General features: G+C 31.6%; 2 protein-coding genes and 1 pseudogene across 3 annotated transcripts; 2 read left to right on the forward strand and 1 right to left on the reverse strand.

Moving 5' to 3' along the window:
• The first annotated feature begins 12,216 nt into the window (after nt 1-12,216).
• Nucleotides 12,217-15,552, forward strand: LOC107896486 (UDP-galactose/UDP-glucose transporter 4). The gene is made up of 7 exons (XM_016821669.2): nt 12,217-12,882; nt 13,324-13,352; nt 13,454-13,655; nt 13,983-14,225; nt 14,320-14,421; nt 14,851-14,958; nt 15,074-15,552. Exons 1-7 carry the CDS (start codon nt 12,757-12,759, stop codon nt 15,320-15,322), a joined length of 1,059 nt encoding a protein of 352 aa, XP_016677158.2. The 5' UTR covers nt 12,217-12,756; the 3' UTR covers nt 15,323-15,552.
• On the reverse strand, nt 15,503-18,375 carry LOC107896485 (calcium-dependent protein kinase 34-like; annotated as a pseudogene).
• A 2,691-nt stretch (nt 18,376-21,066) lies between these two features.
• Nucleotides 21,067-23,812, forward strand: LOC107896487 (eukaryotic translation initiation factor 2 subunit alpha homolog). 2 transcript variants are annotated; one of them, XM_016821670.2, is made up of 7 exons: nt 21,067-21,631; nt 22,219-22,275; nt 22,346-22,432; nt 22,511-22,657; nt 22,738-22,842; nt 23,109-23,207; nt 23,354-23,812. In XM_016821670.2, exons 1-7 carry the CDS (start codon nt 21,260-21,262, stop codon nt 23,507-23,509), a joined length of 1,023 nt encoding a protein of 340 aa, XP_016677159.2. In that variant the 5' UTR covers nt 21,067-21,259; the 3' UTR covers nt 23,510-23,812. The 2 variants fall into 2 exon arrangements, with proteins under 2 accessions (XP_016677159.2, XP_016677160.2); XM_016821671.2 differs by lacking the exon at nt 22,219-22,275 and having other exon boundaries at nt 21,113-21,631.
• Nucleotides 23,813-24,161: the final 349 nt, after the last annotated feature.

Here is a 24,161-nt window from a genome sequence, read left to right on the forward strand (position 1 = left end):
ATACGGTAAGTAAATGAAAAGAATTGAACAAATATGTTATTGTGTTTGTTATATGACTTGTATAGAATTTATATGGTAAGTAATTGAAAATTTATCTATAAAACAAATAAATGAATACTTATAATTGTTATTGTGATTTTAAGTTTAATTTTTATATTATTAAGTGTTCGGATTATGGAAATACCACTGAGTATACCATACTCAGCATACGGTTTGTTTCCGTGGGTAGGTTTAGTAAAGATAGAACATTGAATCAGCATCCCAGTTCGATCCCGAATTCATTAAGGTAAAGTGTGTTAATTATTGGTAATGGCATGTACCTAGGATGTTTTATGAGAGTCATTTAGGTTGTAGATGTACTCATGAAATGAGTAAATTATGGTTGGCAACGGTATGTAGTATGAATTTTGAAATTTACTAAAAATTCGTAGTGATTCTAAATTAGTCTCGAATTGAATTTACTGTTCATATTGGACCGCGAGGGCCCATTAAAGGGACGACATCTTAAAACTAAGATGTGTGTAAATATTTATTTTAATTAATGACCGAAATTGGACTGTACTGACTGGTAATGTCTCGTAACCCTGTTCTGATGACGGTATAGGGTTAGGGAGCGTTACATAAAGTATTACAAAGTATAATCAAATTAATAATCTAAAATGTTCAACAGAAGCTAAATAACAACTAATTAGAGATAAGTATTTTAAAGCAGTCAAAACATGTTCAACAGAGTAGCGATTAGCAAAAAAAAAATTGGGAAACTAAACCAAAATTTTTTTAATTTATAATAAATTTTACTGTTTTGTCGATCATCGATGAAGTGTGATCCGTATTTGCTCCAGAAGACATCTTCAAATCTGTATAATATAAAAAAACAAACATACAATACAATTATTTATTTTATTACATTAACTATAAAATATAAAAACAAAAAAATAAAATTTTAACAAACGTACCTTTTTTTTCCCTCACTCAACTTCTTCATCTATACAAAGGGGGACCAAGCCCCACCCATATATATAACAAATTTTTTTTTTAAAAACAAAACAATAAAAAGAGTCAAAATAAAAAAATATATATTTAATATATATTTTTTAAATTTAAATTTATATTTAAATTTATTAATAGTCACATCACTAACATGATGTGACAAGTTATAATAAATATATATATATTAATTTAAACTTTAAAATTTAAATACATATATCTAATGTTAAAAAAAAAGAATTTAAAAAAATATTTAAAATTGTAAAAAAATATATTATAAAACATTTTAAATATACATTACAAAATTTTTAAAATTAATAATAAAATAAATAAACAAAATAAAATAAGAAAAAAACATAAAATTTCAAAAAAGTAAAAAAAAGGAAAAAGACAAAATTTTAAAAAAATATTTAAAATATTATGATTTCTTATATTATTAAAAAGTTATAATTTTTTAAATGTATTTAAAAATTGTATTTAAAATTTTAAAAAATAATCTTAAAATACATATCTAAAATTTAAAAATATATATATTAATAAAATATTTCAAATTTTTTAAAGTTAATAATAATAATTAAACATAAAAGAAAAAAACAAAACAATAAAAAGAGTCAAAAAAAGAAAAAAAATATTTAATATTTATAAAATAATATTTATATATTTTTTTAAAAATTTACATTTATATTTAAATTTATTAATAATCACATCACTGACATGATGTGACTAGTTATAATAAATATGTATATTTTTTAATTTAAACTTTAAAATTTAAATATATAAACCTAATGATAAAAAAAGGATTTAAAAATAATATTTAAAATTCTATGTAAATTTAATAAAATATTAAACATACATTTCAAATATTATAAAACTAATAATTTCAAAACTAATTTGAAAAATATATTTTTAAAATTTATAAAAAATTAATTTCACAAATATATATATAAAGTTAAAAAATATTTTCAAAAATAATAATTAAATTTTTAAAAAAATATTATAAAATATTTTAAATATATATTACAAATTTTTTAAAATTAATAATATAAATTAAATAAGAAAAATAAATTAAGAAAATAATATAAAACTTAAAAAATAAAAAAATCTAAGAAAGAGACAAAATATAAGAAAAAAAGTAAAAAAAAATATAAGAATCTGACAAATCAGAAAAGTAGTGGCCCCATTTAGAATGGCTTCACCCAAAAATGGAATTTTTTTTAAGTCTCCCGTTTTTCTAAATTTTTTAGTATTTTTTTAGTATTTTATATTGGTGGCGCCATTAAACATGGCTCCACAAAAAAATAATTTTTTAATACCCCTGGCTGATGTGACAAAGTGGTGGCGCTATATCATATGGTTCCACCATTTTTACTGTAGAAAATAAGTTATTTTTGTACATAATTAAAAAGATAAATTATTTTAATAATTAATTTATTTTTTAGAGTTACTTTTATAAAAAATTAAAAAAATAAAAAGATATGTCATCATCGATTAATTTATTTTCTGTTCACATGTTGTGTAGTCAATAATAATAAATTTATACCGAAAAATGAAAAATATAAAGGTTCGGTGGATTTCAGTGTGTGATATGTCGGGCCCTACTTTTACCAGATGTACACGTGGATTATAAAGGAAATGCAAAGTGCCAACCATCGGTGAGGTCATCAACAGACCACCGTTTCTTATATCTCGTGTCTCTTCCGGTTTGCGATAAATTCACCACTATATCATATCGTTCTCCTCCATTCCATTTACAATAATTCTTCACTCAAATACATAACTCATCCATTTTTTTTATTTGGTTTAAATAATTATTTACTTTCATATTAAAAATCTCTCATCGTTACATAATAATAATTTGTTGAAATAATTCTATTTTTGTTCACTTATATATAAGCGTGATAAAATTTAATATAATTAATGGATCTCAACATCATAAAGTGTTAAGTTCATTGAAAAGTATTTAAAATTTAAATAATAACAATTTAATTTAATTTCAAAACATATGAAGATAATATTTAATTTTATATTTGACATTTACAGGTGTCTAATCATGCACAATAATTTAATTTTTCACACAAACGTACAAAAAAAAATCAAAACAAATTCTCTTCCACATTAAAGCTTATATAAATAAATATCTGAAAATTATAATTTCCAAGCATGTCGCAATAATTGTCCACTTATTGAGATTTGAATGAGGGCATGTTGCAGAGAATTTAACAACATTAAACTATTTTTCTTGAGGCTCAACGGCAATATGGGTATAAACATGGTTGACAATAGAATTATTCCCCAATTAGCAAATGCTAATTTTAATCATGCTAGCTAAATGGGGAAGTTGCATTCATACTTTCTGCCCTATTCGTTCTGATTGAATGATGGAAGCCTGAAACTCGTACATATCATCTCTTATATGATGAAACAACAATAATATTGAAATACTGACGAGACTTCTAGTAGATGGGCGTCCTGTAATGGAAAGATCTGAACACAAACTAGGGCAAGTCTTTATAAAGCTTTTAGTACAAGTATCGACCTTTTTTCCGATTTAAAAGGCTTTACTTGATTTTAGGGTTATATATAAAGTGTTCAAGACATGTCTTTATTTCGAGGTTGGAACTCTCCTACGCTAGAAGGATTAGTAGAGGAAAGAGTTAACATATTCTAAAAGTTGGTTGTGGTCCATGGAAGGATTTTCCCGATGTTTTGTACAATCCAAAAAATATGTAAGCAACCACTAATACACCTCTGACAATTGCCTAGGAGCAATATGATAAACTCGCAAAACCTTCACAATTAGACCTATTCATATGTTGGGTTGAGTCTTAACAAAATTTTAGACTCGTTTGATAGGCTTGGGCTTGGCTTGGCCTAGCACAAAAAACGAGCCTAAATTTTTGTCCAATCTTGACTCAGATTGTAGATCCTAAACTCGGGCTCGACCAATATTAAAATTTTTTATTTTATTTTTATATAAAAAATTAAAAATATAATACGTAAAAAGACACTAAAAATATTAAAATAAATATTTTCCAACAGATTAAAAAATATTTATACTTAAATAACACTAAGATAGGTGCAACTTAACAAGTAAATACCTCTAAAATAGTAGTAAAATTAACAATAAAATAAGAGTTATGTAATATCTAAACAATATAAACAAAATAATAGCAACATAATAATGACAAAAAAAAATAAGAAAACAACAGCAAAATAGCATTTTTTTTTTTGCAAATTCAGTGCCCTAGCTAAAAAGTTTTACTCAAGGCTTGTCCTATTTTCTAAACGATTTTTTTTTTTACAAAACTTATTTTTAGGCATATATTTTTATCCAAACTTACACTTTCTACACCAAAATTTTTTGAAACTCAAATAACTAAGCTAGAATCCAAAAATTCTATATATTATATATATGACTAGTTTTTTTACCTTCATGATGCACGGGCGGATTGAGTGGATTAATTAAAATTGTGACAGCCCTAATTTGACCTAGTCAGAAAGTGGTTTCGGGATCACAAAATCGAGTCACAAAAATAATTAAATGTTATATCCTATGATTATTACATATGAAAGTGCATGTGTGAAAATCTCATGCTTTGATTTTGCCATTTGTGAGTGAAATTATGAAATAGGACCTATGTGAAAATTTTTAAAAATGCTATAGGCAAATTTGTAATGGCCAAATAAATGGTAGTACAAAATAGGAGGATTTGCATGTCAAACTCCCCATTTTTTTGTGTAGTGGCCGGCCATGATGTTAATGGTAGACAACATGTGCAATTTTTTTATTGAAGTTATGGCATAGGTATGACACAAATTAATATATGCCATTTTGTATCATAAAATGTTTAGGAATAAAGAATAATAAGAATAACAAAATGAAAAAAAAGGAGAAGGTTTGTTCATTCTTGTTCTTCATAGCCGAAATTTAGAGAAAAAGAGAGGAGGAAACTCTTGAAAAATTCGGTCACTAAGGAGGGAGAAGATGCAAGGTAAGTTCATGGTAATTTGCTTTTATTTTGATGTTCTTGAGTTCTTCTTGATTCTACCTTAACCCATGAAACATATTGTAACAGTCAAATTATTCAGTGGTGTCAGAAACAGTGATTCGAGATCACTAAATCCGACGAGTAATTTTAGAAATTTTAACAAATAATAATTATAGGCCAAGCGCGAACTTAAAAGAATTATTTTTTAATTAGTGAGTTTTGCGACTTTAAAAGAATTAATCAAGAAATTAGGGTGAAAACGAGGTATCGAGACCTCGGATTCATAAACCGAGCCATAAATATTTTTATAAATATTTATGGAGTGTTATTAAGTTAGTATTAAAGTTTCGTTAGAAAATTTTAACGTTTGGTTAGTCAATTAATTAAAAAGGACTAAATTGAAAATAGTGTCAAATTTATTAAATTGTGATTAAATAGTTTAAGTGATTAAAAAGGAGGGATTTAAAAGGCAATTGGACCCAAATTGTATGGGCTGGACGGTTGGGCAAGAAAATCAACAAAAAAGACAAGGAGAAACAAGGGCAAAATGGGAAATTTTGTAAATTAAACATATAAAACAAGACAAATTTGAAAAATCTAGAAATATCATCATTTTTCTTCAGCAAAAACGCCATGGGAGGTCTGAAAGCTGCTGGTTTTTCATACTTTGACATATGTGAGTTCAATTCTTGCCATTTTCTTTGATATTTTTATATTTTTGTGACTTTTACAATTAGGTCCAAGTGTTTAATTCATTAGTTTTTGATTTTATGAACAAAATTAAAAGCTATCATTGATAAGTGTTGGCTGTTTATGATGATATAAAATGAATTTGAAGCTTTGATTTTGTTGTTTGATGATTTTATCAAGTAATTTCAATAGAAATTGATTTTAGGACCTAAATTGTGTAAAAGTTGTGAATTAAGGTTTAGTGTTAAAATTCTGATTTTCAAAGGTTGTGTAATAGTTTAGAATGATGGAATAAAATGTTAATTGAGAAAAATTAGCTTAATAGACGGGCTAATTGAGCAAGGACTGAATTGTATGAGCTGTGAAATTTAGAGGAAAAATGGTAATAAACATCTTGAACTAAAACAGTTTTGGACAGCAGCAGTAGGTTGACTTTGAAAAATCACCATAAATTGTATAAATTGAATTAGAGGATGAATAAAATATGGAATTAAAGCTTATTGAGTCTAGTTTCTTATAGAAGAAACGGTGTAAGCAATTGAATTGTAAATTATGAGATATAATGAATTTTGTGAGACAAGGTTAGAACAAATTCGGGTTCCCCTGTTTTGGCTTTGGAAAATCACCAAAAATTGGATAAAATTAATTAGAGGCTCAAATTTATATGCTTAGAATCCTTAATGAGTCTATTTTCAATTGAAATCAATGGGAACATTATCTGAGTTCTGTACTGTGATATAATTAATTTTTAGTGAAGAGAGGTCAGAACCATAGGATAGTGAAATAGGGGAAAATTAAATGAATAAACTGTACTAATTGGATAAACCAAAAATTCTAAAAATTTTATGGTGGAATGATATGTGAGTCTAGTTTCAGGGAAAATTTACGGATCTTAATTTCGAGCTCTGTAGCTCGAATTATAAATGATTGAGTGACTATGACTCGTGTGAACAGCTTGATGTGAGCATTAATAAGTAAATTGTGAAATTGTACTTACAAGAATGTTATATACATTAAGGATGCGAAATAGAGAGGAGGAGGAGGAAAACAAATGATATATGTTTATAAGAAAACAGTATGAGAATGATACATATCATGACATGTATATATATGACTAGTTTCAATATGATGCTTGTTGGGTATGAAGTTAGATTGAAATGTCTAAGGCAAGTATTTTATTCCGCGCATCTGAAATGTGGTATTTTATAAAGATATGATCTAGCTTTAAATATATATGCTTGATGATTAAGCTGAAAATATTTGGTAAGATGATAATCATGGTATAAAAGTATAAGTGGTACCATAATAGACAAGGTAAAATGAGTATGAGAGACACATGTATGATGACATACAAATGCTATGTTTGTAGTTTAATTGAGAATGTTTAATCATTAAATGAATACCATGTTATATGCTTTTGATTTTGTATAAGTGTGTAAGAGATTAAGGTCGACCAAGGCTTGGAAAATAGCTTAGATATTGACCACACAGGCAGAGACACGGCCGTGTGTCTCAGCCGTATATGGAACACGACTTTAGGACACGGGCGTGCGATGTGGCCGTGTGCCCCTAAATTGATGATGATGTCATAAACAGAAAGCTCCACGGACAAGGGACACGGGCGTGTCCCAAGCCACACAGGCGAGTGGAATCCACACGGCCTAATCACACGGGCGTGTGGGTACTGCTCACAAGTAAACTTTTAAAAAAAAATAATTAAGCGAAAAATTTTACGAGAAATCAGTTGAGCTCCAACTTGATTTTAATGTTCATGTTGGGCTTCAAGGGCCTAAATAAAGGTCGTTATATATATATATGATCTCAGAAAGTGAATAGTAATGTTTCGATTAATCTGTAAATGTTCTGTATGTATTGGTAACACTCTGTAACCCTGTTTCGGCGATGGATACGGGTTAGGGGTATTACACATATTTTTTATTTTTGGTTGTGTTGTGAGCATTCGATCATGAATGGAAATGAAGGAAATGGTTGTTGTTTCATGCTCTTTTGACGAATAATGGAATATAGGTGAAGTTGAGCCAAACAAATGAGCATGCATGTACATTAGATGCTAAAGGGAAAAAATCGGCTAACATGTTGTGTGTATTATGGCCGAATGTGAACTTGGATAATATTGAGTAATGTTTGTGCTTTAAAATGATGAAGTGGAGATTATACTTAAGTAAAATCATAGATATATGATGATTGATTGGTGATATACATGTTTAAAAAACATGCATGCAAGGTATGTGTGAAAGAGCAATTTGGTAATAAATCTGCTTGGGACAGCAGCAGTAACGTGACTTTGGAAAATCACCATAAATTGTGGGAGATGAGTTAGAAGCATAGTAAATTATGTAATTAAATCTTAATGAGTCTAGTTTCTTATAAAAGAAACCATGTAAGCAAAATAATTTCCGATAATGAGATATTTGAAGTGATGTGGGACAGGGTCAGAATGACTTCTAGATCCTCTGTTCTGTTTTTATAAAATCATTATAAATTGTACAAAAATGGTCCTAAGATGAAATTTATATGATTAGCCTCCTTAATGAGTCTAGTTTCAAATGAAATAAGCGAGAATATATTTTGAATTCTGTACAATGAGAAATTTGATTCGTAGTGAAGAGTGGTCAGATTAGTCAAACAGTGGAACAGGGGAAATTTTAAGAAAAATCTGGTATTGATTGGCTAAACAAAAAAATTCTGAAAATTTTATTGATGGAAGATACATGAGTCTATTTTCAGGGAAAATTAACGGCACTTGGTTTGGAGTTTCGTAGCTCCAGTTATAAATGATTTAGTGACTGTTGCTCAGGAAGACAGCTTGCAGTGAAATTATAATTATGTGGTAAACATTGACAAAAATTTGTTAATGAGTTGCTTATTGATTTCTTATAAGCTTACTATGATCAGTAGATGTGAAAGTCGAATGTGTATATATATTATATTTTGAAAGTGATGCTTGAATAGTCGAATAATGACTAGTTTAAAATCTTTGAATTTAAGCTCAAGAGCATAGAGGGGCAAATTCGGATAAGGAAAAAAAAAAGTAATCGAATAGCCGTTGTAATCGTTCGGCAACATTCAAGGTAAGTTCTTAAGTTTTTAAGCTTGATTCCTTTTCATATGCCTAAGAGTTAAATTAATATGGCAAGGAGAATGTAAATTTTATTTAGTTAATGTGCCAAATATGTAATGATTTAAGGCTATAAGCCGATTATGACTATTATGCTTAAGTTGAATTGGATTTGGAAATTTGATGATTGATGTGAATCGAACATATAAGAAATGGTTTCATGTTTACGTTCAACTATGAGACCTTGTGTTAAATGGACAATCGATTTCGTTCAATACATTAAGTTGGTCAGGTATGCGATATGTACTTATGCATATTAAATCGATTGGAATTGAATCATGAATGTGAATTGAGAAGCATAGGTAAAAATGCCTATGTCATATATGTGAGTAAGGGTAAAACCATCGTAAATCATCGATAAGGATGGGCTATGTGCGGAACCATCTTATAATTGCTAATTTGAAAGGTTATGTGCGAATCAGTGAGCAATATGTATATATTAGATGAATTGTGACCTTTTGGTTCTACTTGAATTAAGTTGTGCGATAAATAATTTATGAATATGACTTATAGTCGAATGGTCACTATGGGTTAAGTTTGAATGGTGAAATGGATATGTGATATTTATGTATGACCTTTGAACCGAAATGTAAATGATGGTGTTCATATGGAGCTTATATCCGAATGTAGCAAATGACTACTAATGTGATATGTTGAATGAGATGTATTAATATATGATTAAATATGCATGATATTTGATGTGTATCCGGGTTAAATCCCGCAGGCTTCGTGCTGGTATTATATCCGGGATAAATCCCGCAAGCCTAGTGCTGGTATTATATTCGGGCCTTCGTGCCTAGCAGGCTTCGTGTCGGTGATGTGTATTTGGGCCTTCGTGCCTAGCAGGCTTCGTGCCGGTGATGTGTATTCGGGCCTTCGTGCCTAGCAGGTTTCGTGCCGGTGATGTGTATTCGGGACTTCGTGCCTAGCAGGCGTAATGCCGGTGAAAAGATATGTTACGTGAATTCGGTGTTCCTTGTAAGATAAGGGTTTAGCCGAATGTTAAAGATGAAATGATAGTGTATTGTATCATGCTTATATGGCCTAATGACAAGTATAACATGTTGGTAAATATGCAATGTGCTTTTATAATCGAACGATAAGTTTGAAATGAATGTGAGTGAAATGTTATGCATAAGCTATCAAATGCTAAGTGTGAAAATGAGATGAAAGAAAAGTGTTTGAGATGTATAATTACATACGTTCGAATGATGTTAGTACTTAATTGATATGAATATGTTATATGGAACTTGTTGTTTTGATTATTCGAGCCTTTGAGCTTAGCAGACTATAATGTCAGTGAGATACTATTCGGGCTTTCGAGCCTAGCAGGCTATAATGCCGATGAAATGATATCGGGCCTCGAGTCTAGCAAGCGTAATGCCGGTAAAATGATATGTTACGTGAATTCGGTGTTCCTTGTAAGATAAGGGTTTAGCCGAATGTTAAAGATGAAATGATAGTGTATTGTATCATGCTTATATGGCCTAATGGCAAGTATAAAATGTTTGTAAATATGCAATGTGCTTTTATAATCGAACGATAAGTTTGAAATGAATGTGAGTGAAATGTTATGCCTAAGCTATCAAATGCTAAGTGTGAAAATGAGATGAAAGAAAAGTGTTTGAGATGTATAATTACATACGTTCGAATGATGTTAGTACTTAATTGATATGAATATGTTATATGGAACTTGTTGATTTGATTATTCGAGCCTTTGAGCTTAGCAAACTATAATGCCAGTGAGATACTATTCGGGCTTTCGAGCCTAGCAGACTATAATGCCGGTGAAATGATATCGGGCCTCGAGCCTAGCAGGCGAAATGCCGGTGATTTGAGAAAAGCCAATGACTAAGGTACCTCGTGTTAGATTGTCAAATGAATACATTTAATACGTTAAGTGGGCCAGGTACACAGTAGGTACTCATATGTGAGTTTGATTTGAAGTGAATCATAAGTGAGTAATATGATACGTACGTGAATAAATGTTAAAACTATACCTATGATCATGATACATCTGGTCAGGGTGTGAAAGTATGTGAAAGTATTTGATTTAATTATGTTATATGAATTCAGATTAAGTGTGATAAGAATGCTGAACGTGCATTATGTGCTTGTGTATATTCGGCCAGATGGCAATATCCCTAGAATTTGGCCTCTTAAGAAATTGAAAAATCGAAGTATAATTGCGTTTATTTGTTTGCATTGCTTAAGACTTACTAAGCTTATGAAAGCTTACTCCGTTGTTACATTCCTCTGTTTTATAGATTGTTGACTTCAGTTACCTGCTCGGGTTGGAGTTCGCCGGAGATATTATCACACTGTCGAGCTCACGCTATTGGTGTAAGTAAATCCTAGTATTTCGAGTTTATGGCATGTATAGGGTTTTAATGTTGAGTATGTGATATTATAATTTAGCCAAAGGTGTTGGCTAGTGATGTTTTGGGCCTCGTAAGCCCATATATGGGACAGATTGCATGTGAAAAGAATAGTTTTAAATTGATTGAATTTTTTTTGGCACGGTTTTTGTGTGATTGACTGAGTTTAAGTCGAGTAACACCTCGAACCCTATTCCGGCGAGGGATACGGGCGAGGGGTGTTACAAAAATATATAAAAATATTTTAAAAATTGAAGTGTTTTGCTTAAAATTTGATTGATTTAATTAAGGTAAATGTAAACAAATTAAAAGGATATTAAATATATATTAATTAGATATTTTTGTTTTCGACCCGGCCCAATTTAAATTTCAATTAAATAATTTTTAAAATATTTTTATTTAAATTTAATTATGGAAATAAATAGATAATAATATAAAATTTTATATTGTAATATTGTAAATTATTAAAAATGAAATAGAAATGCAACAAATTACATTTTTCTAAAGATTACACAATTATCTTATTCTTAGTTAAAATGAGGTAAAATAATATATTTTCTTATTTTTAAAAAGTCAATAGTAAGACACGTTATGAAGACATTTGTTTAAATTTTAAGGATAATATTATTAAGAGGACAATTACAAACATCGAATATGAATAAAAACAGACACGAATAATAAAAAATTAATATTTATTATTGTATTTATTAAATAGTATAATTTATTATTAAAAATCAATTCTAAAAAATAGAATTCACTCTAAATATAACCAAATAAAGATGTATTTTGTAATTAAAAGAACTAAGCATAAAACTTAAGGTTTCCTTTCGGTTCTTTTTTTATGTGGTGTATGTTACAAATAAAACCACTTAATTGTATTTAAAACTTAATTTAAAAATAAAACATATTTTAAATATAATTATATATATATTCCCAATGATATCGCTTAATTACATTTAACGTAATTTAAAATCTGATGCATTCAACCCCACCATAATAATCTAGTCTAATTAAATTCACAGAAGTTTAGGAACGGATAAAAACCAAGAAACCCAGAAGTCAAACTTCTCGTATGTAGTATTATCTCGAGAAAACAAATTTCCTAGAATTTTCAGATAAATCTCCCACCAAAACCGAAGTTGCTGCCGTGTTGAAGGGGGGCTTGATGTCGATTATTGACTTGGAGAGACTCCCCCCATTTTCTTTACATTTCTCTCATCTTTCTATGCCCTGTTTGCCACCATTTTTCCTAAAGAGAGAAAGATCCCTAAAACTCCACCGATCTCTACATATCCCCTAAATCTGATGCACCCACCATTTCCAGTAAGGTGGAGAGAGAGAGATATAAGTGAAGTCTTTTAAAAGATACCATTTTCTTTTTGATACTTTACTTCTTCTAGTAACAATAAAAATTCTAGCTTTTTTAGCTTTCAGGGTGATAAAAATAAACAATGGAACCGTTTTTTAAACACCCTTTTTTCATCTGTTTTATGGGCTTTATTCAGATTTTTCATTGAAAGGGGGGGGTTGAGGTTTGGTAAATTAAACTCGTTCAGACTTTGTTGAAAGGAAGATGAAAGGCGAGGATCAAGCAAGGTCTTTGTTTGGAATTCCCCTTACAGATAGGCCAAAATGGCAACAGTTTCTTATTTGTTCGTCTGGGTTCTTCTTTGGTTACCTTGTTAATGGCATTTGTGAGGTTTGTTCTTCCTAACTCTTACCTGTTATTTGATCACTGTTTTAGGGGAGTGTTGATCAGCTAGAAACTTTTCATTTTATTGTTGTTTTGATCCAGTCACTTCATTTGAAATAGTTTTTTGGCTCTGCATGTGACCAATTCCCAGCCATGCATGCCTGGTTTTTCCCTTTCTGGGTTTCTGTTTGGTTGCTGAGAAAATTACGGAAAAGGAAGAGAGATAGGAAATTCTAATAGTTTTGCTTTTTTTGCATGTTCAATTGCTTGGTTGTACCAAAAAAAAAAAGTTGGCAGTAGATTAGTTGAAGGATTTATATGGTCAAAAATAATTCAATGAATGCATGCAACTGTTTTATTGGATTCATATTCCCATTTCAATCTCCAAAAGAAAAAAAAAATCCCATTTCAGTATGATAATTGATGAGTTCATTTGCTTGCTTGTAGGAATATGTATATAATAGGCTTCAATTCAGGTACATTCATCATCCTTCCCATTATTAGATAATATATATTTCTTGAAATTATGTATATACTTGGGATTTTTCTCGACTTAAAAATCATGCAAATGTTTCAGCTATGGATGGTATTTCACTTTTGTACAAGGATTTGTTTACCTGATATTGATAAGGCTTCAAGGCTTTACCACGAAGCAAATGGTGAATCCATGGAAAACATATGTGAAACTCTCAGCTGTTCTCATGGGTTCTCATGGATTAACCAAAGGTTCTTTGGCTTACCTCAACTACCCAGCACAAATTATGTTTAAATCTACAAAGGTAACTAACTATTTCAAGAAATTTGTATACAAATTGCTTGTTACTACCCTTTCTTTAGCTGAATAAACTTTTCTTTAAACAGTTTATCAGAATTAAAAAATAAGTATAGATATTGTAGTGTTTTGAAGTATCCGTATCCGATGCATAACGGGAGACGATGAGTATACACAAAACTTTTGAAACATTGAACATATTTGTATTGGACAAATACTCAGTATTTGTCACTCACACCTGAGTCCGAGTACCATAGATCAAAGCATTCTGCAAATTTAAGATGCTCGCTTTTCTTTTTCTTCTTTTAACTCTTTACTTTTTATGGAATTTTAGGTGCTGCCTGTTATGATTATGGGTGCCTTCATCCCTGGGCTGAGAAGGAAATATCCATTTCATGAATACATCTCTGCTCTGCTTCTTGTTATTGGTCTCATCCTTTTCACCTTAGCCGATGCCCAAACATCTCCTAATTTTAGCATCATCGGTATTATAATGATTTTGGGTGCTTTGGTTATGGATGCCTTTCTGGGTAATTTCCAAGAAGCAATATTCACCATGAATCCGGAGACAACTCAGGTAGCTATAAAATTTTTTCATTTCTATTTGTAAGAACGATCACTTTATCTATAATTTTATGTTGTATTGTGTATTTATTCATTTTCTTTTACAGATGGAGATGTTGTTTTGCTCAACAGTAGTTGGGATTCCTTTCTTAGTTTTGCCAATGATTCTAACAGGAGAGCTTGTTACGGCATGGAATTCTTGTTCTCAGGTAAATAGCATCCCTCAAGTGCATACAATAACATTGTATTATGCGACTTAAACAAGTACCCATTTCCAATGTATATTTGGACTTGAGTATGGGGATATGGCCCTCCAAGATCTAACAATCTAGAAGAAACTTAAACATATCTATTTTATTCGGACTTCAGTGTAAGTACTGAATACATGTATGAGTTTGGACAAGTATGGTCTCATTTTTTTAAGCTTTTTTTAATGTATTTGGAAGATCTTTGGAAGTTATATCCTAATACCATATGTCAGACACGGTATTTCAAGATGGGAGAAACTTAGGCACATGTGCAAATGCACGTAAAGGCTACCAAAATTATTCTACTTGCATGCTCTTTGGCTTGGTTTTAAGCAAAATTTACCATGATCTCTTGTTTCTATGTGTTTTACTTATGCCAATAACTTGCAGCATCCTTACGTGTATGGGGTGTTGGTGTTCGAAGCTATGGCCACATTCATCGGTCAAGTGTCAGTTTTATCTCTCATTGCTATCTTTGGTGCTGCAGCGACGGCCATGGTAAAAGAAACATACTTGTATTTTCTTTTAGACATAATGATTTCTAAAAATTTCATTCTCAAAACCATTCATGATCCCATTTAACTACTAGTGTTCTTGTTTCATCTGCTTGTAGATAACAACTGCTAGAAAAGCTGTCACTTTGTTGCTGTCATACATGATATTTACAAAACCTTTAACCGAACAGCACGGATCCGGGCTGTTGCTCATAGCCATGGGAATCTTATTAAAGATGTTGCCGGATAGTAAACCAGCACCCTGGATTCCAACATCAAATGTAAATGCGAGGCATCATCGGGAAACCTCTTCTGAAGAAGTGGAAAGTGTAGAACTTGAAGATGAAGAGAAAAAGCCCCTCGTTTGAAAGCTTTAAAAAAGGTGCAATTATTCTGCAATTTTCTTTATGATTTCCTTACTGAAACCCCACTGCATTATAGACCTGCTACTTCTGTAGGGTGTAGGATATCTGTAAACAGATAGTAAATTACCTGGTTTTTTGTTGAATAAAGTTATCCATTACTGTAAAACTAATCTTGCAAAGTGCTGTAAGGGCAGTCGTTAATCATTTTTGGAAATTTACAATTTTACAAACAATCAAGGCATCAAAATTGTTTCTCTCAATGTTACAGTGCACCTTGTTAGAGATGATTAAGCAGGATAATATTACAATTTGTGACTGTACATATGAAAATCACTTACAAATTCAAAAAAGAATCATCACTCAACACAACAGGCTTAAGCAAACAAAATTATTCTAAACTCGGATTTCTCTTGTACCTATCTCAGAGAATTCGAATGTCAGTGTCTGCAATTCTTTCTCTATTTTCTCGTTCTATTTACTCCATTCGGCCCAGCAATATGGTCAATCTTGGTATGAACACTTTCTAGCAGACTAGTGATAATCTAAGTGATGGGGCTCTAGGAATATGCGTACAGGATGCCCAACGGATTACCGACTCGTTCACCACGAGATCGAAGTGATTGATCTCACCGAGACTGATTGTGTGGTTCCGTTTACTATGAATGCCTGCAAGCCGGGATCCGTTAGGTCCTCCCTCCCCTAACAGATACTGGAACCAAAGAATCCGGCAACATAGACAGCTTTACTAAGTTTGATTCTGTGGAGTGAAAGAACAGATCAGCATAATTCTACGTTAGACACTCATAATTTCCATGCCAAGAACAAAACGGAAACAGATACCTCTGTATTCGGCACTCATCTCCGATGTCTCGGCTTTATTTGCCACCGAAACATTTAGTGGTTCAATAGCAGATATTGTACTGAAGAAAGTAAAACTTGGCATTGACGGAATTGGAGATGAGAACTCTGCTGCAGTGGATTCACAACAGCTTGTAAATGAAAATCCTTCAGATTCGGAACAAGGACTGCCATTTTCAACTAAGAAACAAGATAACGATGATTTGCAGGTCAATGCAGGGGTTCCAGGTTGACCATTAAAAGATACTAGTGATCCATCGCTAAAGCTATAATCTTGATTTCTTTTGATGAAGAGTGTTGAGAAAGAACTTCCTCCCACTTCAAGCTCTCGGCAAGCAGGGTTGTTTTGCTGATCTGCTTCTTTACCCACTTGTCTGCAATCCTCAACCCATGGATGCTCTGCTAACAGTGACTTTCATATTAGCATCCATGCCTGATTCCCATGGTCAGATATCTTTCAAGAATCCTAAAAGGAATGGATATCAACTTACCTAGAACCTGTGCAGAAGTGAGCCTCTTAGAAGGATCAACACAAAGCATACCAGTGACCAAATCCCTGGCAGATAAAGAGATGTGATCCCAGGGATCAATGGGGAACCTTAGCTCAGCCGCCCTAACGGCATCAAATATCTTTGATTTAGTCTTTCCCCCAAAAGGAGGCATTCCACTTAAAAGAATATACAATATAACCCCAGCACTCCACACATCCGCTGCTTCATCATATCCCCCTGTTAAAACCTCTGGTGCTATATAAAATGGGCTCCCTACAGTTCCATGCAAATTTTCCCCTGTTTGCAAAATATCACAAATTTTAGTGATCAAAATGTTGTCTTCTAATGGAAATAAACAAAGCACACAATGGAGACCTCACCCTGTTTTATATAAGTTGCAAGGCCAAAATCTGCAAGTTTAATCGGAGAGGACGAGGATTTAGTTGCTAAGAGAATGTTTTCCGGTTTCAGATCCCTATGAACGATGCCATTGTCGTGACAGTACTTGACTACTTGCATCAAGTGCTTGAAAAGAACACGAGCCTCGGACTCTGAAAACCTTCCGTATTTCTCGAGCCGATGGAAAAGTTCCCCTCTGCACATAACTCCATGACCAAATGCACGAAGTCCTCATCTTCATAAACTGCTTTCAAGTCCACAACATTCGGGTGCCCTGATAACTTAGTCATTATTTCAATCTCAAGCTTGATGCTGCAGAAATCGTCTAGTGTGACCAATCTATCTTTAGCAATGGATTTACAAGCCAAAACCTGGCCGGTTAATTTATCGGAGCAGACTCTAATTACGCCAAATTGTCCCCATCCTAATTGTCCTCCGAGGACATACCGGTCTCTTAGGTTCGATATTTGTATCGTGTCTAAAATTGTCTTCGTAAGGCTTGCAACCTTGTAACAGTTGCGGAATCCGACTGCAGGGAGGTGGATGTTCTCAACAGTGGCGATTTCCATGCCAATTAGGGGCAAGGAAAACTATAATTATACCAAACTAATACTGAATTATCGGATTTTCTTCTCAGTTTTCTAATCTAATCCATTAATTTGCAGAGAGTACTCAGACCAGACATGAGATCAGTTGTCGAAATAGCAAGCAAGTTCTAACATCAGCTTCTCAAGAAATGACAACCTTGTTGAATGTTGACACTCTCCATAAACTGAAAATTTCCAGCAGCTATGAATTTCAGACAACTTGATTAAATCCCAATAATCTTTTCAAATTCTGTTTGCAGATCCATGACCAAAATTTAGACATAGCATAAAAAAACTAAACCTAACAAAGCAAAAACTCAAACCAAAGCTCTAAAACCCATGACCTTAACCACACCAGGGTTCCCATAAATAATCATAGCATAAAAAGAAGACAAGAAAACAACATAGTTTAGAAAGAAAAATAAACTATACGAATTAACATAAAAAAGGAAAGCCCAGCAAAATTTACATGAGAAAAAGACATAAAGTTCAAAGCTTTTTTTGAATATAAACAAAACCGAAAACATTGCATCAAAAGAACACACATTTCTCAATCAACAGTAGAGAGAAAAGACTGACCGGCTTAGCAACTGCGTTGAACAAAGTACATAACAAATACCGGTCTTTGGTTGAGTCCTTGGCTTTTTTCTGGTTCAAACAAGACAGCTTCCTCCACTATAACCGGCAACCTAAGGGAACTTGATTCCATGTTCGTGGTACTATTATTTTAATATTACTAGTAAGCATTACCCAACAATGTGCAAGATAGAAAGGTACACAGTCACCACATGAGTTCGCAACGTGTCCCAGCACATCCTATTGGTGATCCTGGTCCCATAAATTTCGTGATTTCTTTTACCAAATTGCCCTCCTCATTTGACATGTGCAATGATGATTAGCTCCCACACAACCAGCATGTGGAGACAGCATCAACCCTGTATTTTTTTAGTCCAAGGAAACTTCTCTTTATTATTTTATATCAATTTACGTTTTTCTTGAGTAAAATGGAAGAAAAAAAGATGGTAAAAATTTTGGAGGTTAGAATCTTGAAAACCCAACATATTCTAAAATATGCTTTTAATTTCATTTTCAAGCATGGGAATTAGAATATTAGCTTAGTGGGATAGGAGGTACAAGAGTGTATAATAGTCCCCATCAGATGAAAATTGGGACCCAAATGACCGATGGGTTGATATCACTGGTCCCTGAGGGGTACAGAGTAGAGGTTGGGACATCCAATTATTCATGTTTTTTCTGTTATTAGATTGCCATGGAAGGAAAGTGTTGGTAAGCAAAAATGTAGGCAAAGTGTTGCTGTTGAATTCATATGTTTTTCCGAAAGCATTACTGTTGTGAGCAGAGTCTATACACAGACGATACAAATATATCACATGTCATTTTTGTAGTTAAGTGCTCAAAAACCCTAAATCTTTATCTTAATCATCAATATCAATTTTTCATTAGCTAATGATTGGAAGGTAAGCTATGTTCAAAATGCTGATAAGCCACGTTTAAAATTCTCACATTACATGATCGATAACACTTCTTTTTAGGTCAAAAGGATCTGCAATGCCATATTGATTGTTACAAGCTTATGTTAGAACATTTAGTTGGACAGTCGATATTCCAACAATAAAAAATGATTTTTTAGTGAATTTTCAGTTGAATTAATATTAGTTGACTTAGTAAAACTAAACTTGTGTTTTATACAAAGATAATTGTTAAATTTTTTATAAATGTATAAAGGTTATCCTGTCCACTTTCAGTTGAATTTTTTAACTCTATAAAGAGGGTTTAGTCCATGAAACGATTATGCTTTAATTTTTTTTAATATTCCCTTAGAGCACATAATTTTTAAAGAAAATGATAAAAAATATAAATACAATATAAATATATGAATTTCTTAAATAAAATAAGTATATAGCAATTTTTAAAGGGAAAAAAGATACATGAATGAATTATTATTTTATCTACTGTTCGTGAAAATTTTTAACTCTACATATAGATTTAGTTGAATAATACATGTCTGTTTTGATTAACTTTTATTTTTTTAATATTACTTAAGGACACATGTCAATATTTTACTTTTACTTGTAGAATTTTTGAAACTCTATTTGCAAAGAACCAAACAATTTTCCTTTATTTAAATTATATATATTTGACATAAATTTTTTTAAAGTTCAGAATTAAATTATATATTTTTATGATAGTAAAAATGTAATCATTTTAATAGTTTATATCTTTCTAATTTTAAAAAATTAAATCAAAATTTTATAATTTTGAAGGGTCAAAGTGTAATTTACTCATATATTAATTTAAAAATTTATAAATATAAATGGGCTAAAAGTCAAAATTTTTATTTCAAGGGGTTGAGGCAGAGGGGAAGCTAGGGGGCGGCTTTGGCCCTCCTAAAAATGAAAATTTTTAATTTAGTCCTTCCAGAAATAATAAAATTAACAAATAATTTATAATAAAATTACACTTTACCCCTTAAATATGAAAAACATATATTTAATCCCTTAAAAATAATAAAATTATAAATTAATATATAGTACATTTACATCTCTTAAAAATTTTAGAATTCAATTCCACTAATAATTTGTGTTATATAAATTTTTATATATGAATATATCATTATCGTGTTCGTGTTCGTGTTTTCTACACATGTTTCATGTCTCGTTAATTAAATTTTCATGTTATGTTGGTATGTTTCCAATATTCATGATGCGTGGGTTTGTTTGATTCGATTTTATTTGATTTTTACATGTTTTTCCAATTGATTTGCGATTTTTCATGTCTAAACTGGATAATGAAAATTAATCGACAATTAATATTACATACCCTAATCCAACCGAATATGAAGAAAAAATCGTTGAATTTAATTAATATTCCAATCCAACCTAAAATGAGAGCAAATAGTTGGATTTAATTAATATATTTTATTATTAAACTAGTGACTAGTGTTACGAGATTAGAATTTTTGTCTGTAAATCGCACCGTTTTAGGTGATAGGTTTTAATTCATGACCCGTGACACTAAATTGAAGATAAGCGTATACTTATATTATGGGGAAAATAAAACATATTATCTTTCAACTTAACAAAAATCTCTAAACAACAACGTATTTATTTAACTTACAAAAAAATCAAAATTTATTTAAATTAACGATGATCTCATGCATCAAATTAGTATCACACGTCATACATTTAAATATTATAAAAAAATATAATACATAAAATTTAAATTAAAGGTTAAGAAGTAGCCCATGAAAAATTAAAGGCTTCCATTCTATTAACAATCGACAGTTAAAACCCTAATCTCATCTTATAAGTAAAAAAAGAAATTTATTAATAGTTAAAGTAATTATTTTGTAATTTTTTATAATTGGATGATGAAAATAAAATTTATTACTAATTCGATGACTATTAGTGGAATTTACCCAGAAAACTTTTAGGGGGAGAAATAGAAGAATCTCATTTTTAGTGTTGATAAAAAACGCATCTCTTTTCTGGTCCTAAATCTCATCTTAAAACCCTAATCTTCAAACACAAAATCCCCAAAAACCAAAGATCTCAAAGCCAAATACTTCCACAACTTGAGCTAAGATGCCGAACCTCGAATGTCGAATGTACGAAGCCAAGTATCCGGAGGTGGATATGGCGGTGATGATACAAGTAAAGAACATCGCCGACATGGGTGCGTACGTTTCGCTCCTTGAATACAACAACATCGAAGGCATGATCTTGTTCTCGGAGCTCTCCCGCCGTCGGATTCGTAGCGTCAGCAGTCTAATCAAGGTCGGACGAACCGAGCCCGTCATGGTCCTACGTGTCGACAAGGAAAAGGGTTACATCGATTTGAGTAAGAGGAGAGTTAGCGAGGAAGATATTCAAGCTTGTGAAGAAAGGTATAATAAGAGTAAACTTGTTCACTCTATCATGCGACATGTTGCCGAGACTTTGGATATCGATTTGGAGGTAAATTTTTTTGTCCTTTTTGTTTTCACTCATTGAAACTGAGGGAATAATTTATTTGCTATGTTTGGTTTATGGGACTTAATAGTTTCTTTCATTTGGATATGAAGAATTTTTTAGAGATTAGAAATGGTTTATGGGTAATGAATTGGAAGTAAATTTGGGTTTTTTGGTTGATTGAAGTGATTTGGTAACTATTTTACTGGCTTTTGTTTTAAGTTTTGGTTCTGGGTTTTCTTTTGCTGAGTGATAATACGGGATACTTGTTAATTGTCTACGTATTAGTGTTCACGAACGGAATTATGTGTTTTTATAGAAGAAACAGAATGACAAATGATTTGATGATTTCCTTGGTGTAGTTTTAGTTTAAAATGTGGTAATTTGGTTATTTTCAGATTCGTTTTTACCTAAGTTTAATACGAAACCAGTCACTTCATTAAAAAATAGTGAGAATTCAATGATTAAGGTGAAGATTTTGATTCATGTGAGGTGAGTGCAATGAGGAGAAGTGAGCATCTTTATGTTGGCCAATGATAGAAGGCATTTCTATTGTCAACTTGCAACTCGCTAACAATTATAATGTGCGACAGGAATTGTACATTAAAATTGGTTGGCCTCTATACCGGAAATATGGTCATGCTTTTGAGGTATGAAGCTACGCCTTATTTTGAAGTGTCATTTTCTCTCTTATCGCTGTCTTAATTTTTATGTTTTCAGGCTTTCAAAATCATTGTGACCGATCCTGATTCTGTCTTGAACACCCTCACCTGTGAAGTAAAAAAACCCGGCCCTGATGGGCAAGAGGTAAATTTTCAGTTTGTGAGATGCATGGAACTATATTTTTTCCAGCCGATTTATGTCTTTAACAATTTCTCTCTTTAGGTGACTGAAGTGGTTCCTGCTGTGACGGAGGAAGTCAAAGATGCTTTGGTGAAAAACATTAGGAGAAGAATGACCCCACAACCTTTGAAGATTCGGGCTGATATTGAAATGAAATGTTTCCAGTTTGATGGCGTTCTTCACATCAAGGTCTTATTTGCCGAAATTCTCTGCCTCTGACTATATGTGCTTTGTTGTTGGTTTATAGATATTTCTTGTCGAATTTGCAGGAGGCCATGCGCAAAGCTGAGGCTGCTGGGAATGATGATTGTCCTGTTAAAATCAAGCTTGTTGCTCCTCCACTTTATGTTCTTACCACTCAAACTCTTGACAAGGTCAGCTTAATGCCCTTTTTCATCTAATGTGCCTCTGAAGTTTGAACTCATGGCTTTTAGTTTTGGAAGCATTTGCACGCCATGCTTTTATGAAATTTTCTTCTGTTAATCTTGTTGAACACTGTCTAAGATTATTTGCCCAGCTGAAGTTATCATCTTCTCAACTTGTTTACTTCATATTCATGTATTGATATTTACATTGCATATTTTCGTTTCTGTTTGACATATTTGTTTTTGTTTATGTTATTCTTTCTTGTATTCGTCAGGAGCAAGGTATAACTATCCTCAGTAAAGCAATTGCAGCTTGCACTGAAGCAATAGAGCATCACAAGGGTAAACTTGTTGTCAAGGAGCAGCCTAGAGCCGTGAGTGCCCATCCTTTAAGTTCCAATTTAGTTGCTCTCTCTGTTTTAATTCTCCAGTTCCATTTATTTCAGTCTCAATGCATCGATGTGTTAACTTGAAAATTTCAACCTTTCTCTTGAGAGTCTCACATGGTGCACTGTTTTAGGTGAGCGAACGGGATGATAAACTGCTGGCTGAGCACATGGCTAAGTTGCGGAATGATAATGAAGAGGTGAGTGGAGATGAAGATAGCGAAGAAGAGGAAGACACAGGCATGGGTGAAGTTGATGTTGAGAATGCAGGTCATGGGATAATGGAATAGCGGTGCTTCTTCATACAGGGAGAAGGATAATTATCAATTTTGTTTTGACCAAAACTTATTTCAATTGGCCTCATCTCATGGATAGTTGTAAACCTCTGAGGAAAGTATTTTGTTTTGTTGAGTTGGGATTTCTAATTTACGGTATATTTAAGCAAAGTTTAATGGAGTATACAGATGGATGACCTATCGGTTCTCTAGTATTAAATATCTCAAGACGGTGGTGCTCTGGTTGAGTTCTTTCTGTTGGATTTTTCTTTTCTTTTTTTTTGTGAATTTGAATAATGCAAATTCGGATGATGTTTATATCCGAGTATTATAAATTTATAATTAATGTGTAGATATTAGCATTCCAATATGCATTATCAGTATGTAAGTTTATAATTTATCTTTTTTGTGCAAATGCAAAAGTTGATAAAATTAATTTGATTTATGATTTAAATATTTGACATCAAATAGATTTAATATATTATTTAAATATTCGATAAATAGTATTTATTTAATTTAAATTTAAATAATAATATTTGGATTAATGCTCAAATCTTAGATGTTATAAAAACACAATATTTACATAAAAAAACAAACGCAATATTTAAAACGATTAAACAACTTACCAATTGAAGAAAAAGGAAATTATAATTAAGAAAGGGAAATT

Source organism: Gossypium hirsutum, chromosome A09 (genome assembly GCF_007990345.1).
Source record: "Gossypium hirsutum isolate 1008001.06 chromosome A09, Gossypium_hirsutum_v2.1, whole genome shotgun sequence".
In the NCBI taxonomy this organism is placed as follows: Eukaryota; Viridiplantae; Streptophyta; class Magnoliopsida; order Malvales; family Malvaceae; genus Gossypium; species Gossypium hirsutum.